We start from the raw sequence: 17,165 nt of genomic DNA, 5'->3' as shown, positions 1-17,165 counted from the left end.
GCCTGAATCTCGCTAACTCTGCGAGCTGAGGTAAGCCCCACTAGTGGCGCTGTCTTGAGCGTGACCAATTTGATGTCCACTGTGGCCATGGGTTCAAATGGTTTGTGTGCCAGGGTGCCAAGAACAATGTTGAGATCCCAGACTGGGTTCAGGCATCGGACAGGCGGGTACATCGCAAACAGGTCTGTGACCTGGGTGGCACCACTAGCTGAAAATTTCTCGAAGGACTCTTGTTCAGTTGCCACTTGTAGTCATCGGAGCCCAACCGACTGAGTCTGTCCGACTCCTGGTTCGATTCCCCCCGACAGATGCACCGCTGAGATCCACATGTCCTGCGCAATCGCCCACTCCCAGATGCTGAGGACCAGCCTGCATAGGAGCGGGGATCTGGTGCCCCCTGCTTGTTGAGGTAGAGTTTCAGGTAGAGTTGTCCGTCGAATGCAAACTGCACTGCTCCTGATCAATGGGAGGAATGCCTCGAGTGCGAGCCAAATGGCCATCATCTCCAGCCAGCTGATGGGATTTTGTTGGTCGGTCTGGGACCACAGACTGTGCACGGAATGTGTCCCCAGGGTAGCGTCCCACCAATGGAGTGATGACTCTGTAGTTATAGTATTATCTGCCAGAGGGGCCCTGAATGGTCTGCCCACCAAGAGGTTTGCATACTGCCCCCACCAAATGAGGTCCTGCTGTAGGTCAGCGGGTATAGTGACCAGGGCTCCTTGATGATTCAACTCCTGGTCCCAGGATGCCGAATAATGCAGCTTCAGCCTCCTCATTTGCAGCCTAGTGTGAGGGATGGACAGGAGGCATGCCACCCGTACTCCCAGCAGGTGCTGGTATCACCAGGCCGTAGTTACTGTTCTTCTGAGGAAGAGGGGAACACCTTCTGCTTTTGAGTATCCCACAGCAGCCCCAAACACACCAGTGCTTGTGTAGGGTAGAGCTGAGACTTCTGGAAATTGACTGAGAACCCCAGTTCGTAGAGTGTAGTCATGAGTCTGTCCGCTGAGTACCTGACCTGCTCCGGGGACCAGTCTCAGACTAACCAGTTGTCGAGGTAGGATATACATGGAGGCCCTCCGACCTGAGCAGGGCTGCCACCGCGTTCATCAGTCTTGTGAATACCCTTGGCGCTGAGTTCAGGCCGAATGGCAACACCTTGCTTTAAAAATGCAAACCCATGACCCGGAACGTGAGGAAGGACCGATGAGGCTGCACTATGGGGACGTGTAAATATGCGTCTTTCAGATCTAGGCAGCATGTCCAGTCCCACCCACACAGGGTTTCCGCTATAAGAGCTGGTGTCATCATTTTGAACTTCTGCAGAGGTAGATACAGATTTAGGAAGGAAAGATCTATGACCATTCGCAGGCTTGTCTGGTTCTTTTTTTGAATTGCAAAGATTCAGAAGTAAAAGCCCTGCCCATGCTGAGGGAAAGGAATCTCCTCCATAGTCTCGTTCTCCACAAGGGAACGTATCTCTGCTAAGAGTGAAGGAGTCCCGATCTGTGCGGGGTAGGAGAGGGGATGGAAGGGGAAGCTGGAAGCCCAAGGAGACTCCCGAAATCCCCCATGAGTCCGTAAAACACGAGCGCTAAGCTTGATCGTGCAGGACCAACCTGCCACCGAATGGGGTGCTGTGGATCTGAAACGAGCCATCATTGCTTTTTTGGGTCTGAGGTAGAGGACTGAGAGGGGGACTGAAAAATTCCCTTGTGCAAAGACTTCTGGTACTTTTGACTGGGCAACCTTTCCAGTTGCTGGACCCAGCAGTCCTGCAAACCCCAGAAACCGCCAAAGGACCGCCCTCTGTCTGATTGCGAGTGGCCCTGTGTGAAGATTTTGGCGGCTGGGTTGGTGAGAATGGCCAGGGTTTTGGCCGTCTGCCAGCTGCTCTTCTTTTTATCAAGTTCCTCATCAGTGGTGGAGTGGAACAAGTCGCCACCCTCAAAAGGTAGGTCTAGGATTCTGTCCTGAACTTCAGGGTTGAATCTGGTCGCCTTGAGCCATGCCATCCTTCACATGTCAGTTGCCACACAGATTGCCCTGCTAGTGGTATCTATGTGCGCCACCGTGGCTTCCATTATGTCCTGTGCCACAAGTTTCGCTTTGGCGAGTCCTGCCTTGAAAGAGGCTTGCTTGGCGGCTGGAATATTTGGGAGGAAGTCTGCAATTTCCCTCCACAGCCATTGATGACCAGCTGCCAGTATGGCATCGGTATTGGCCTGCCTGAGGTGGAGCCCTGCATTCGAATACACCTTCCCATAGGCCGAGAGCATTTCTTCTTCCTTGCCCAGTAGTGCTGAAGTTGAGGTGCTCATGGTAGAGGTCTGAGGCTTGGCCGTTCATAGACGCTGCCACAATGACGGATGATAGTGGCTGGGGGGGAACTGACACGAGCAGAGTCGCCCTTCAACTGTCTGAATTTTGCATCTAGCCTTGTATTTGTTGGGTGAGTGGAGTGGTGCTTGAGCCAAACCTCCTTCGTCAGAGCCTCCACATCCTTCTGCAACGGGATGACAGATCTGGAGTCCGCCTTGATGGTGAGCACTTCCGCCAGTAACCCTGACTCTGGCAACTCCTCTGGGGTTCAGGGATGCCCAGGTGTTCAGCTAGGCCAGTGATCCTATCATGGAATGCCCTCGCCGAAGGAGTGTCCTGCTCCTCATCAGTGTCTTGTTAGTCATCTGAGTTAGAAGGGTCCCTGGATCCGCAGGCACACAGGCGTTAGGTCTGGCGCTGGAGTTGGCCCAGGCGCTGGAATCGGAGGTATAGGTGCTGCCACCAGAACTACCAGAGACATGGGCAAAGGTGGTGGTGGAGGTCCATGCTGTGTATGCACCGGCTGAGGTGTGGGCAGCAGCATCTCCTTAATTATGCCTTTAAGAATGTTCCCCATCGGCGGGGACCGCATAAGGGTCAAAATCTTGTAAAAAAAAAAACCCTTGCAAGCCGGCTGGGTGCGATCCTGCACCGGTGCAGTCTATGGCAGAGTAAAAGCCTGTTGTCTGCCCCTACCTTGTGAGTACACGCCCTCATGGTACTGTGCTTGACACGTGAAGGTCGGGTATGAAGTGGTCCACGTGACCGGAGTCATTGGAAACCAATCGGCCCTGGCCATAGGCCTGCGCCTTTGCAGGTCACCCTCTTGGCAGGCTTCTGACCTAGTCGGGATAGTTTCCCCCCTTTGGTGGTCCGCCATCTTGTCTGCGCACGCCACGATCTTGTCCGTGCCTTCCGCACGTGGGACTATGGATGAAGTGGGCTTGGCCAGCATGCCTGAACGCATTGGCTCTTTCCCACCCTGCACCTCAGGCGAAGGCCTGGTAGGCAGCTGGCCCTCCCCCATGGGGCTGGTAGTGCTGTCTGAATGTCAGTGTGTATCACCATATTGTTCTTAGGTGTGTTTGCCCTCTCTATGTGAGCAAGGTATGAGCGAGCATAGTGTGCAGAGTTGAAAGATGCAGTTTCACATGAAGGCTTTCTGCAAGTATATGCTTTATCCATGCCTTGACAATTTTTCAATAGGGACGTATGCCAGTTCCCAGGATAAGTGTACAGCTGAGACTAAGAATCGGCCTTTATTGTGTTTGCGCTTGGGCAATGCTGAATTAATGCAGGTAGATGGACTCTTAACCAATCTGTGCCGCTTGATCAACAATTCATCATCCACCTGCTTATGCATTGAATCTACAATGCGTGTAACAGTATGGGAACACATTGAAGACTTTCACTAGCAAGGTAACTAAGAAGTGGTCAGAAAGAAGGCGGAGGATATAAGGTAGGAGAACAGGGAAAACAAAGACCAGGAAATAACCGATACCTAGTGCCACATATGAAAAGAAATGGACCGCAAAGAATAATCAGGTGGCTCCTGGTCAATCATAAAAGTGATATCTATGCATAGCTTTTGAAGCATACCTTGGCATCAAAGACCCAGATTTATGATTGGAGAGAGAAATGTGTAAAACTATAATCATTACAAATGGCACAGTGAGAAGCACGGAACAATGTAACAGCTAAATGAGACCCCAATAAGGGAGGATAGCGCAGCGGCAACGTGCTCGTCTTGGAAACAAGACGACACGGAGCAACACAGGTTCGATCCCCAGGTCTGCGCTTAGAAACCTCTGGTTACTAAGCGCTTTACAAATAACCAATCATATCATAAAAGAACATTCATGGTAGCAGACCATGAATCCAAGCCAGGGCAATCATTAGGTGCAAAAGGTGGAGATGCAAAAAAGGCAGTATTAGGTTGGGTGCGCGCGATCTGTTGATTGGGGGCAAAAAAAAAAGAGCAAATACCGGAGCCTGCGAGCCTGCCAAGCCATGCCGCACACCGGGACAGGCCGGGCAAAGGAATTTGTGGGCATTCGGGGAGCGAGGCATTCAGGGAGCGGGGGTCTGGTGGAGAAGCGCGGTTTAGGGGTGAACCCCCACCTCCCAATGAAAAGGGTGGGGCAGGGGCTAAACGTCACAGTTAAAGCCTACACAAAGTCGGCCTAAAATAAGCAGCATTTTATTTCAGGTTCTGTATATACACGACTAGAATCCATAACGCTAAAATGTGAGCAGGCAATACAACTGGTGGTTAGCCCAAAAGTCACGTGAACGCGCGTGATGATGTGCAAATCGGAGTCAGTGCAAATTATGATAATCAATTAAGCAAAGAGCTTCAAATGTTCTAGAATTATTTTGCGGAGTTTAGCTGCGATTACCTATGTGGCCTGTAACAATGGAATGCCCCGTATGCAGAAAACTAAATGCAGTCTCATCTAGAGCTAATAGAAAGCTGATAAAAGGCTATTTTATAAACGGAAACCGACTCAAAAAAAGTGTGCCAACTCTACACAGAGGGTACTCTCAACTTGCCTACTGCCCCGGCTATGTGGCCTTGGCTAGGAAATGGAATAGCCCTTTTTCTCTAAATGAACCTACATTGCTCAACATATGACACTGGCCAGAGGATTCCATACTGTAGGTCTCACCAAGGCAGTACATAACATTTTACGACCCTTCCTGGTAAAATCATTGAAACCTTAATGGGCTAATCCTGCAGTACATACCTTTATATATTTCTGCAACGGTTCACTGTGTACCCTTCTAATTAGCTGGCCTTTTCTGCTATCCTTGATAAATGTGTGCATTGACAGTGAAATGATGAAAAAAAACTACAGAATAAAAATAACTTCAATTTCACAAAACCTTGACAGGAGGCCGTGTGGTACTGAATCAGAAGACAGGAGAAAATATCCCCAAAAAGTATTTCAGCAGCGGCTGAAGGGGAGGATGCGCTGTCTTCCAGGTATGGAAAAACACCCTAACAGAGACCTTGCAGGGCTTCGACTCCGGTAGAATGGGATGTCCAGACATCAAAGCACTTCACCGGTGGCCCTGAGGGTGTAATCAAGGGTACGAAGTTCATTCATCAACAGAATTTTTTTTTCGATGGGGTTTTTGCCAAATAATTTGCATTGAAAAAACTCATTCAAAAATATAGGGGCTTGTGGCTAAAGGTATATAAAGGAGGTAGGGAATAGTGTAAGATTCATAGAGATTTAGAGGGACCCTCACAAAAATTAAAAATTAAATGTTCGATTTGTTTTTTCGAGAACTAAAATTTCAGCAAAACACCCATTGGAAAAAACACTGTTGATGAATGAACAAAGAACCGTGATCAAGAGTGTATGGAAAGAACTTTGCTCGTGTCATTCTATGATGTTGAGCCGAATATGAACAAAGGTATTAAAAGAAGTTGGGGATCAGCAAGATGGTGGCAGGTGACCTGTTTTGGTGAGCACATTTAGCTTAAGGTTTCAGAAGCACACCCATGTACCCATTACAGACATTCTATGACCTTGGATTGAAAACGTGTGGTGAGACAAAAAGCGCAAGGCAAAGGGATATCTGCTTATCACCATCCGATGAGCTGAACACATTACTTGTCTTATAAGGACAGAGCCTGGCGGTGAGGTTTGACCCCTGTCAAAATGTGTCAGGTTAAGTTGTAACTTTCATTTATTTATTTTGGACTGGCTGTGCTTCTTTGTTTTGTGGCCCTACAATCAATATTTTGCTCCCGTTTAACATGTTGGCATTAGGGGTAAATGTTCAAGTCTATCTTTCTATGCTGGAGCTATGGTGTCAAGGGCGACAAAAAAGACAGGTGGACAGAAAGACAGACAAGATGGATATGGGAATACGGACACTGGGCATGGAGGACAACGGCTTAGCCGTGGAGAGCCATCCGCAGCAACCATATAACATGTCCTAATCATTACAGTCTAAGCCCCACTGTTTACACTTAAATCATCAAGTAAGAAAATCAGCTCCTTAAAGAAACATTCATGTCATCTAAGCTGGGGAGACTGTACGTACAGATAGTAACATTCATCCTATGAGATTGTTCTGCTACGCTAGCTTTTCGGTGGATGAACCCACGCAATGTAGGATGCACCGTAATGGTCTAACAGTTTGGAGAATTCCTACGCATGCAATGTCAGGTTTAGGAACTGATTGATGTATACAGTGTCCGGTGGAAGAGCACACAGACATGAATATTTGGTATCACTACACATTATCCCCACCAAAAATATCGCCGTACATATGGTCATCTGGAACGCAGATTCCATGCGTTAATATCGCTGCAAAAATATGGCAATATTTTTGCGGGGATATTAACACATGGAACCAAATATTTTAGTCTACACCAGACAATGAACCACATCTTAGCACTAAATGGTGGCAGGAAACCTTTCAGCAATGCTGTGAGATGTCCATGACCGCACAACTCTCACAGCCCAGAGTCCCCATCTAATGCCTGGGGTCTCACACAGATGTGAAACGCAGGCTGCCATTGCTGTGAACCATGTTTCTGGTCTCCTTTAATGAAGGAAGGGTGTGGAAGGCGATTAAAATAAAATACCAAGCAAAATCTCACACGAAGTTTAGGGGCAACACAAGTAGGTAACACTCAACGGAACACACAACAGCTTACGAATGAGAGGCACATAAACAGTTTTAAAACATCCTTTGACCTTCCTGAGGTTCCACCTCCGGGGAATTAAGTGCAGCCTCCAAGATAACATTGTTTTCTGCTGCTTTCCTCTTTTTTGATGCTTTAGTTGTCTTTTTCTGCTTAAATTCTTGAACATCCCACTCCAAGTCCCAAAGCCAGGGATCCTCTTTAAACCTGAGTGGGGAAAGCACAATTAATCATTTTCCATTGCAATATAAAAAGATGGGAACAGCAACAAATCCACATACGCCACCACATTGTTGTAACGTTACACACATATATGTCCCTACACTGAGAAACATTACTACTAGTAGCATATTCTGCCCATTGCTTGTAGACTTACATGGACTATTCCCAACAGTGGTCATAATAGTAAGACCGGTATAGAGGAGAAAAAATAAAGTAGTGAAAATAGATTAAAGGAAAGCAAAACAGAAAAGAGATTGCTGTGCATGGAAAGGGGAGACCGAAAAGGACAGAGAAAAGAAAATGACTGCAGGGATAGGAAGAGCGGTTGGTACCCATGAATTAGACGTAATACCACCTAATGTACGGATACATTATATTAAAAATCACCTAGGAGTTCCATGACATTACAATGGCACTGAGCCTGAGGCATCTTACCTTCTTTCTGGCCACAGAGCCCATCAGCGACCCGAAGTAGCTTTAGAAAGTACAGTCTGGGCGTGGGGGCAGGGGCTTAGTCTGATACAAAATCTGGTAGTATTGACACACAATCGGTCAATTTGTTTATTCTTATAATGCTGCAACCACAAACGTCCAACCATACTTTAATAATGCCAGTGAATTATTGCTCAAAGGAAGTTAAGCTCATTGGGTATAGCTGCAACTCTGACCCCCCACTCTCCCTCGCATACGTTAATTCGCTGGCAGCTTACTCTCCAAAAAGAAAAGACAGCCCTTTCAAACACTGCGAAACTGTCGAACCTTGTGACTGCTTCAAAATGAAAATTACCTTTTTCATGTTATACAGAGTAATATACTACCATCAAGTGTGGAAAAGGGCTGCGGGTGGGCTCTCCACAACATATTATCAGATTGTTACCTTTTAACTTTGATAATATTCCACAGAGTTTCCAGTGGCACCCGTTAGGGAGAATGCTCCAGAATGGCTAATTTCCCTTACCTACCGTGTCCCTCAGCAGCTTTGCTGGATTTCTAGGATTTATTTATTTCACCTGGTAAGAATGTGAGCCTTTTTTCCCACTCTTAAATGCATTTTGCTGTGTGTTTTACATTTTTGTGTTAATAGACTGGAGTCTCACCTACTCCATAGGCATATTTTTACTGTGTGTCACACCGCACCTTTAATGCAGTGACACAGGGTTGACTTTTTCAGACTTCCCACTTTAAACTCCATTTTCTGGCAATGACTACTGTCTAACAGAACGTGTAAAGTTGCTATTGACTTTACTAGTCTTTTTAAATTTACAGACCCAGTACAAACTATCTTCCATAGAGTACTGGAAAGGGTTAATAGTTATCCCTTTTTGTCTATCTCTCGTGGAACATCATTTTGTTCCCCTTTCTCTTAGATTTGGCTGGTGGCAGTGGTATCTACCATTTTTTTTCCTACCGTGGACTATGAAAATAGCCTTGGTACTGTTGGAGGCTATGTTGGTAGCCTCGAACTTTAATCCGCTGGACACCTTTTAATTTTATTGGATTCTGGCTGGGTTTATTCGCCATTTCTTTTTGTAAAGGTCTTTCTCGCATTTTACTCTGCGCGCCAAACAAGGTTTGGTTCCTTTGTTTGCCGTCCTTTGGCGGGCTCCTGAACAGAAGCCCTCCTTAGGTGCCTGAGTGTCTGGGTGGACAGGATGTGAGGGAGGGGTTGGAGGCCTCCTACACAGGGTCTCCTTGGAGACCGAAGTCGCACTCTAGTTTGATTGGCTAGGTGGCTGCCCTGCCAGGACAGCCACCCTGCTTTGTGATTGACAGCCAGGCTGTGTGAATGGGTGAAAACTGCATAAAAAGCAGGTCACTGGGACTTGGAAGGCAGAGTCGCCCCTGGATCGAAAGAACTGAAGAGAAGCTGAAGGAAGAGGACTACTGCAACTTCTGAACCTCCTGGTGAAGCCCTGCTGCGAGTCCGAATCGCCTGAAACTTCAACGACTCGGCAGATCTGCAAGTAATGTTCTCCCCTTGAGCTGGTGGGACCAACCAGTTTGCCAAATGCCAAGCAAGGCCTCCCTCTCCTGGTCGAATTTGCTGTGCATCGCTGCAGTGAACCGGATAGCCAGGAGGACCGGACCCAGTTCCGGTTTTATGGAGCGCACCTTTTATTCGTCGCTTTGCTCTGCCGCTGGTTTCTTCCCTGGGCAGTGCAGGACCCTCCAGTCTTCCTCCTTCGTGTCAGTCCGATAGTCGCTTCAGGAACCGTGAGCCTGCAGGACCTGCCAGGAACTTCTGCCTCAGCTACAGCATTCTTCTACTAAGGTACTATTCAAATCCGGTCGTTCGTTCCATCCAACCACGGTGAAAGTGTTTTAAATCTTTCACTAATCTGAGGGCTTGTCCTTCTTTACTCTTTTAAATAACTTTTCTTCCGACCAACTTCGTTTCGAACTCTTGGCAACGACTCAACCACAAACTACTCTGAACTGTGTGATTCTCTGCAAAGACATTGAACCATTAACATTCACCCAGGCCTATTGGTTTGAATCCTAGTTGTAGTAAGCCTTTTCTAGATTGCCCTTCCTATTACTTGTTGGTGCTGAATACAAGCCTCATCTTTTCTAGAGCAATGAATTCAGGACTGAGTGTAGGACCTGATGGTTGAGGTTGTTGAGCAAGCAGAGGAGCAATTGGGCCTACATTGTGAGACACATCTGCCTCATCTAAAGCATCAACAATAACTGACACATTATCACCCTCATCATTTTCCACATTTGCTAGAGGGGCAGGCCTTTCGGACCCACTCTCCAGACATTGTTTCTCTAACAACCTTTCAATTAATGCTGACTTTTTGCCTTTAACAGAGAAATTCCTTTCTCTACACAGACGTTTCAGATAATCAACAGTGTAACTAAGGAGGGCCTCCTGACTGTAGCTTTCCATATCAGACATGATTAGAATTGCTTTTTAGTGGTGTATTAGGCTTGTGGTTAGTTGAGCCAAGGTAATAGCAGCACTCTAAGTGTAATTGTAAAGATACTGGTGAGGGGTGCCTGTACTTCCGATCTCTATATGGTAGAGGAGAGGCACAGAGGACCCCAGCCAAGATTCTCTATTGTAGTAGCAATGGACGAGCAATCAAGGCCTAGCTTCTCAGGAGGTGATGCGGGCTGGTTCTTAAGTACAGTGTAGTCCCGAAACCCCCACAAAGGAATGTCCACACACTGTATTACTGAAAACACAGTCTTTATATAATTAATATTCAAAAGGTATGTACACGATCACAATAACGCACTTTGTACTCGGAAATCAACAATGATAAATATATACAATTCTAAAGTGGTACCACCAATGTTATCAAATCTCATTAAAGTGCATCAACTGTACGGTTAAAATGTCACACAGATCAATAACAAGGGAACCAGCAATAGAGAGAGGAAGGAACGCAAGAGGGTTGAAACAATGGGCAGAATACTGGCACCTACCAATAGACACAGTTCTGTGTGGAGATCCCCCCCCACCTGGGCAACCTGTAAAATAAAGATATATAGCACAGGCCCATTCCATATATTGTTCAATATTCTTATTTCCTCCTATAATGTTTTACCCCCCATCCCCCAATGTACCTGGTGGAGTAGAGTTCTTCGAAGACGCGAAGGATCTTTCTTGAGTGACTCCCTTTAAAGCAGGAGCCACGGATCGTCGAGAGGCGTCGAAGATGGTGAACTTGGCGTCGATGAGAAGTTTAAGGGTGCCGAGACCACAGCGTCGATCCAGGCGGTGCTCGTCAGCGACGTCCTGCGAGGATGAGGTGTGCGGGGCACCTCGGCGATTGATTGTTCAGGACCGCAAAGAGTTTCAGCAGAACTGTGGCCCAACAAGGGCGTTGAGTCGTCGAAGTCGTGGTGGCCTTCAGGTGGCGGGAAACCCACCGGCGGATTCTCCTCGCCGCCTTGGTCGTCCTCGACTTTCTCCGGAGGGACAAAGCGGTTGACGTTGCGGACAAGGGAATCCTTCGATTCAAATGTTCTTAGGCAAAGGAGCGGGCGGCTCCGGTCGTCGGCGGCACGGTGTCAAGTGGTCCCCACGGCTGGGCAATACAACTTCGACGGGCCTCCAGCGGTTACACAAACCTGCGAACCCTGGTCGACGGCAATAGACTTCGACAGCGGCAAAGTGCGGGTGCTTTGCTTCGTTCTCCTCGGCAGTCCCGTCTCGGGTCGGCAGCCTTTTGAGGGCCTGACTTCCAGGAAAGTTCGGCAAAGGTTAGCGGTGCTCGTTGGTCCCTCGGAGCACGGGAAGAGGGTGCCTTACCAGGTCCTCTCTCGGATCAGTCTTCGACGAATTCGACAGCTTTCAGATCAGGTCGAAGCAAATGCAACAGCAAGTCGTCTTCTTCCAGCTGGGCGTCGAGGATCAGCAGTTCCAGTTACTCTTCAAGTGTAGACACAGCTTCTGAACAATTTCCAGTGGTGAGGGGTCCCCAGATATACTATCTTGTCTCCCATCCACACTGCTGGCTCACACGCAGCAGCCAATCATACAGAAGGGCATTCATGCAGTCAGTCAGCCAATCAGGCACACAGTGCATTCGGGCAATCCCCCTCCCTCTCAGACACTCACAACAAGGAATGTGGATTGGGACAAGTACCCAGCCATTCAACACTACGCACTGCATTCAGGCCAGTTTCGGGCAGGGCTGTCTCAGTCTTTGTCTCATACCAGAAACCAGACAGCCACAACAAGAAGTGCATATTGGTCACACACTCCATTCACCCATGTCCCACCCACAGGGTGTACCCACAACATAGTCACTGGGAAGGCTCCAGCCAGTCTGGACTGGATTTCTCAACAACACCGTATATGGAATTTCCACCCAACAGCCAGTCAGGGGGAAGGGACAGAGTCAGGGCTTCCCAGGACTTTGGGAAAACAAGGTAATCGGCAATAGAAAGCAAGAGGCCACAGGGGCCATCTTGTTTTCCATCAGGAATCAACAAATTCCAATGGCAGGGCCAGGGTATCCCAAAATGGAGGATACTCAGAGCACCTGCCAAATTCAGCATGGAGCTGCTACCAGCCCATACCCTGCTCTGCAGGCCACCCACATGTGCCCAAAAACATACACTAGGGGCACAGGGCTGTACCACCACCCATGGGTGCCGTAACGGTATCCCATGGGTCTGTTCACCAAACCAAAAGAGAGCTGCACCGCCAGGAGTCCCACATGAACTCCTGCGCAGAAAACACGACTGAACACACGATAAAAAGGCAGTAAAGGACAAGGATACGGAGGCCCTGTCCCTCCGGTGCATTTCCAGCATCACAGTAATCACTATACTTTATCCTCACCACTGTACACCAGTGTTAGGCAGAATCATATACAATACCCTTTGGGAACACCACACACAATTAAGACTACAAGTGCAAGTACAAATTCACCTTTGGTACAAGCCTGTACTACACAGTAAAGTGGTAGCGATGGCTGAGCAGCCAGACTTATCTCAAGAGTAAAGTGAGCAGTATCCGAAGTTACACAAAGGACAGCAATTGCTATGGCTCAAACAAACACTGACTCAAGGTTTCTGAGTAAAAGAATATGCATTTATTTACACCATCAATTATAAAACAGTTCACTGATATAAAGCAGAAGAAAATCACAATCTTAATATACTACACAACACCCAATCAATTCTGGACAAGTTGCGCTCAAAATGAAGTGTGAGCAAAACGGCACTCCAGCAATTTAAAAAAGAAGTGAAAGGCAAGGTTATTCAAAATCAAGCAGCACCAACAAGTAATAGGCAGGGCAATCTAGAAAAGGCTTACTACAACTAGGATTCAAATCAATAGGCCTGGGTGAATGTTAATGGGTCAGTGTCTTTGCAGAGAATCACACAGTTCAGAGTAGTTCGCGGTTGAGTCATTGCCAAGAGTTCGAAACGAAGTTGGTCGGAAGAAAAAAGTTATTTAAAAGAGTAGAGAAGGACAAGCCCTCGGATTAGTGAGAGATTTAAAACACTTTCACCGTGGTTGGACGGAACGAACGACCGGATTTGAACAGTACCTTAGTAGAAGAATGCTGTAGCTGAGGCAGAAGTTCCTGGCAGGTCCTGCAGGCTCGCGGTTCCTGAAGCGACTATCGGACTGACACGAAGGAGGAAGACTGGAGGGTCCTGCACTGCCCAGGGAAGAAACCAGCGGCAGAGCAAAGCGACGAATAAAAGGAGCGCTCCATAAGACCGAAACTGGGTCTGGTCCTCCTGGCTATCCGGTTCACTGAAGCGATGCACAGCAAATTCGACCAGGAGAGGGAGGCCTTGCTTGGCATTTGGCAAACTGGTTGGTCCCACCAGCACAAGGGGAAAACATTCCTTGCAGATCTGCCGAGTCGTTGAAGTTTCAGGCGATTCGGAATGGCTTGTGAATGGCCAGGAGACCCCTGCCATCAGAGACACTGGAGCCAGCATAACTGTGGTTGATTAATCATTTGTTAAGGTAGAGGATGTTGCTAAGGCACCCAAACACCTACAAAAGTTAGCTGGAGGCCCTGTGCAAATGCTTCCCCAGTTACCAGCTCTCATCCAGTGCAATGACATGACTGTCAAGATACCCGTTAGTGTGCAGAGTGAAGTGCCTGGGAGAGTCCTGTTGGGTAATGACCTGAAAACTCTTGGAGTTGTGTCTAGTACCCCCAAGCATCCCAGTAAAGAGACAGGAGCTCACTAGGCCTGCAAGGCAGAGGACCTTAACAGGCTCTCCAGGGGACTTGATGGAGGAAACTATCACCCCCAGTCCACAGGACTTGCTTACTGCTATTTCAAGAAAGAAAGGGGCAAAGGGGAAACCTAAGACCTCCCAGCAGAAAGTACGCCTGTACTACCAAGGACATCCCCAAGATTGTCCAAAGTCACACCTGTGACTCCTCCACCTGCTGAGGCTGAGTGTGAGGTACAACCATGTGTGGTTGATCCAGCTTCTGAAGAGTAAGATCTGGAAGAAGACATTATTCTAGTTGGAGATCTGGATCCTGTTGACCATCCTGAGCTGCTGTCTTTACTGGCAGAAGGTGGACCCAACAGGGCAGAATTCAGCAGAGGACAAAGAGAGTGTCCTACTCTTGAAGGTCTTCGACAACAGACAGCTTCTCAGCTCAATGGGCAAGAAGCTGGGAAGCATAGGTTGCACTGCGAAGATGGCCTCCTGCTACAGTGAACCGACTGAGTCTATCCTTGAGGACTGCAAAAGACTTGTAGTGCCCCTAGAAAACTGGTCATTTGAGTTTCAGAAAGACCAAGGAAAGGCTCTCTTTATACTTCTACTGACCTAAGATGGGTTCAGAAGTTGGCAAATTCTGTAGGAGCTATCGCACTTGCCAAACCTCTGGCAAGAGTGGAGCCAAGAATGTGGCACCATTGGAAGTGGGACCTTCTACTGCCATGCCTTCTCTTTGCTTATAGAGAAGTCCCTCAGGGGGAAGTTGGGTACAGTCCCTTTGAACTTCCTTATGGCCATCCAGTCAGAGGTCCTTTGGCCCTGATTAAGGAGGGGTTGGAGAGTGCTCCTTCCCCCAAACCAGTCAGAGTGACCGACTATGTGATAGGTCTCCGGAGGAGAATGTCACACATGATGGCAAAAGCTAGTGATCACTTGAAAGCAGGTCAGGCTCTGGTCAAACTTTGGCATGACCAGAAGGCCAACATGGTTGAGTTCACTTAAAACCAGCTTGTACTAGTTATGGTGCCAACAAGGCAGAGGGCCTTGCAGGACAAATGGATAGGACCCTTCAAGATTGTGAGTAAACTTGGAGAGGTGAACTATCTGGTGGACTTAGGCAGACCTAAGGAGGCTCCCAAAGTCTTTCACACCAACCGTTTGAAGGCATATGTCTCGAGACCAGAAGTGGTAGCTTTGCTTCTAACTTCAGCTCAAGAGGAGGAGGAGAGTGAACCTCTACCTGACCTACTCAGAGGCCAACCTTTAGATGAGAAAGTAGAAGGAGTTAATCTCTCTTCTAATCTGACATCTGAACAACAGGATGAGTGCAAGTTTCTGTTCAATCAGTTTGCCTCCCTGTTTTCACTTTCACCAGGCTTGACCCCTTGGGGCCAGCATGAAATTCTAACTAGTGACTGTTTACCTGTGAAAAGCAGAGGTTACAGAATGTCAGACCATGCAAGAACCCACATAAAGGAGGAGGTCAACAAGATGCTTGATCTCAGGGTTATAGAGCCATCTACAAGTCCATGGTCTAGTCCAGTTGTTCTAGTACCAAAGGCAGGGTCCAAGGAGTTGAGATTCTGTGTGGACTATAGAGCTTTAAATGCAGTCACAAAGACTGGTTACCATCCTTTACCAAGGACAGATGAACTGGTGGATAAACTTGGTGCAGCCAGGTACCTCAGTATATTTGATCTGACGTCAGGCTATTGGCAAATAGCCCTGACAGACCATCCCAAGATGAAAACTGCATTTTCAACCCCAGCAGGCCTCTACCAGTTTAGGGTTATGCCTTTTGGATTAAATAATGCACCTGCTACATTCCAAAGGATGGTCAATCAAGTTCTGAATGGGATGGAGGTCTTCTGCATGGCATACTTGGATGACATTGCAGCGTTCAGCCCTACTTAGAGAGAACATCTTGATCACTTAGGATATCTATTGCAGGCTCTTGAGCAGCCCCATCTGACCATAAAGGCAAGCAAATGTCAAATTGGTCAAAGCAAAGTGGTCTACCTTGGTCATGAGGTAGGAGGAGGTGAAATAAGGCCATTGCCTAGCAAAGTACAAGCTGTACAAAACGGAGGCACCCCTACTACTTAAACCCAAGTAAGAGCCTTCCTAGGTCTGACTGGGTACTACAGAAATTTCATATGGGACCGTAGCTTCTCCCTTGAATGTGATCTCCTCTCCAAAACTCCCTAAAAAGGTTAGATGGAATGATGAGTGTACTGAAGCCTTTGAAAACCTGAAGAAAGCCCTTTTCAAGCTCCAGTCCTAAGAGCTCCTGATTATCACCAACCCTTCATTGTACAGACAGATGCATCCAATACAGATATAGGTGCAGTCCTTAGTCAACTGGATGAGAAAGGTAGGGAGCACCCCATTTGCTTCATCAGAAGGAAGTTGAAGGAACCAGAAACAAGGTGGGCAACCATAGAGCGTGAATGCTTTGCTATTGTGTGGTCTCTGGAGAAGTTTAGACCATACTTTTATGGATCTACTTTTGTGATTCAGACAGACCACCAACCTTTGAGATGGTTAATGCAAATGAAAGGGGAGAACCCAAAACTACCAAGATGGTTAATCTGCCTGCAAGGGTTTGATTTCACCATTGAGCACAGGTCAGGATGTCACCACCAAAATGCTGATGGTCTCTCTAGGATGTTTATAAGCTACTAGAGTGAAGAGATTAATCCAGTAGTGGAGTACCTGCTGAGTGCCGCTTTGCCGGTTGTGCTTTCCGTTTGGACTCCTGACTCACTTTGGACTCCATTTACTGATCCAGTTTGCACGAAGTAAACAAAACTGCATATTTCTGTGTTATTTTCCAAGCCCCGCCCCCTTTTTGGCGCAAAGGAACAAGTACAGGCACCCGCGCGCACCAAGCGGAGTACCTGCTGAGTGCCTCTTTGCCAAGTTCTTTGAGGCGGCGCTCGAGCAGGTACTCGAACGCGCTGTGGGTGCAGCCCGGGGCTCTTGTTTTGTTTGGTTTCAATTTGCCCTCATTTCATTTTTGCAGTGATTGTATCATTTTCTGCCCAAAGTATCCATCTTGTGGGTAGCCCAGTGAGTTTCCAGGGAGCACGATGCAGTGCAACATACCCACGTTAAAAACTGGAATGCCGCTGAATCCTATGCCGTCTCGTAATGGAGCGTGACCACGCTCGCAATCCTTCAATGGAACAAAACGAGCATTAGATATAACATGCTCGACTCTGACAGGCAGAATCTATTCCAAATCGAATAAACTAGCATTTAAAGATGATGTGCATGCGGACA

At 47.6% G+C, this 17,165-nt stretch overlaps 1 protein-coding gene across 2 annotated transcripts in view; it reads right to left on the bottom strand.

The window, feature by feature from the left end:
• Positions 1-17,165, bottom strand: part of POLG (DNA polymerase gamma, catalytic subunit) — a 1,004,779-nt gene that overhangs the window by 684,743 nt on the left and 302,871 nt on the right. For both annotated transcript variants that reach the window (XM_069624312.1, XM_069624311.1), the window contains exon 8: positions 7,044-7,198. In XM_069624312.1, the coding sequence (XP_069480413.1) occupies positions 7,044-7,198 (155 nt within the window). The remainder of the gene's footprint in view (positions 1-7,043; positions 7,199-17,165) is intronic.

This window comes from Ambystoma mexicanum, chromosome 11 (genome assembly GCF_040938575.1).
Source record: "Ambystoma mexicanum isolate Mex_15411 chromosome 11, UKY_AmexF1_1, whole genome shotgun sequence".
Taxonomy (NCBI): domain Eukaryota; kingdom Metazoa; phylum Chordata; class Amphibia; order Caudata; family Ambystomatidae; genus Ambystoma; species Ambystoma mexicanum.
The sequence above is the reverse complement of the archived record's forward strand: the minus strand, read 5'-3'. Positions and strand labels throughout refer to the sequence as shown.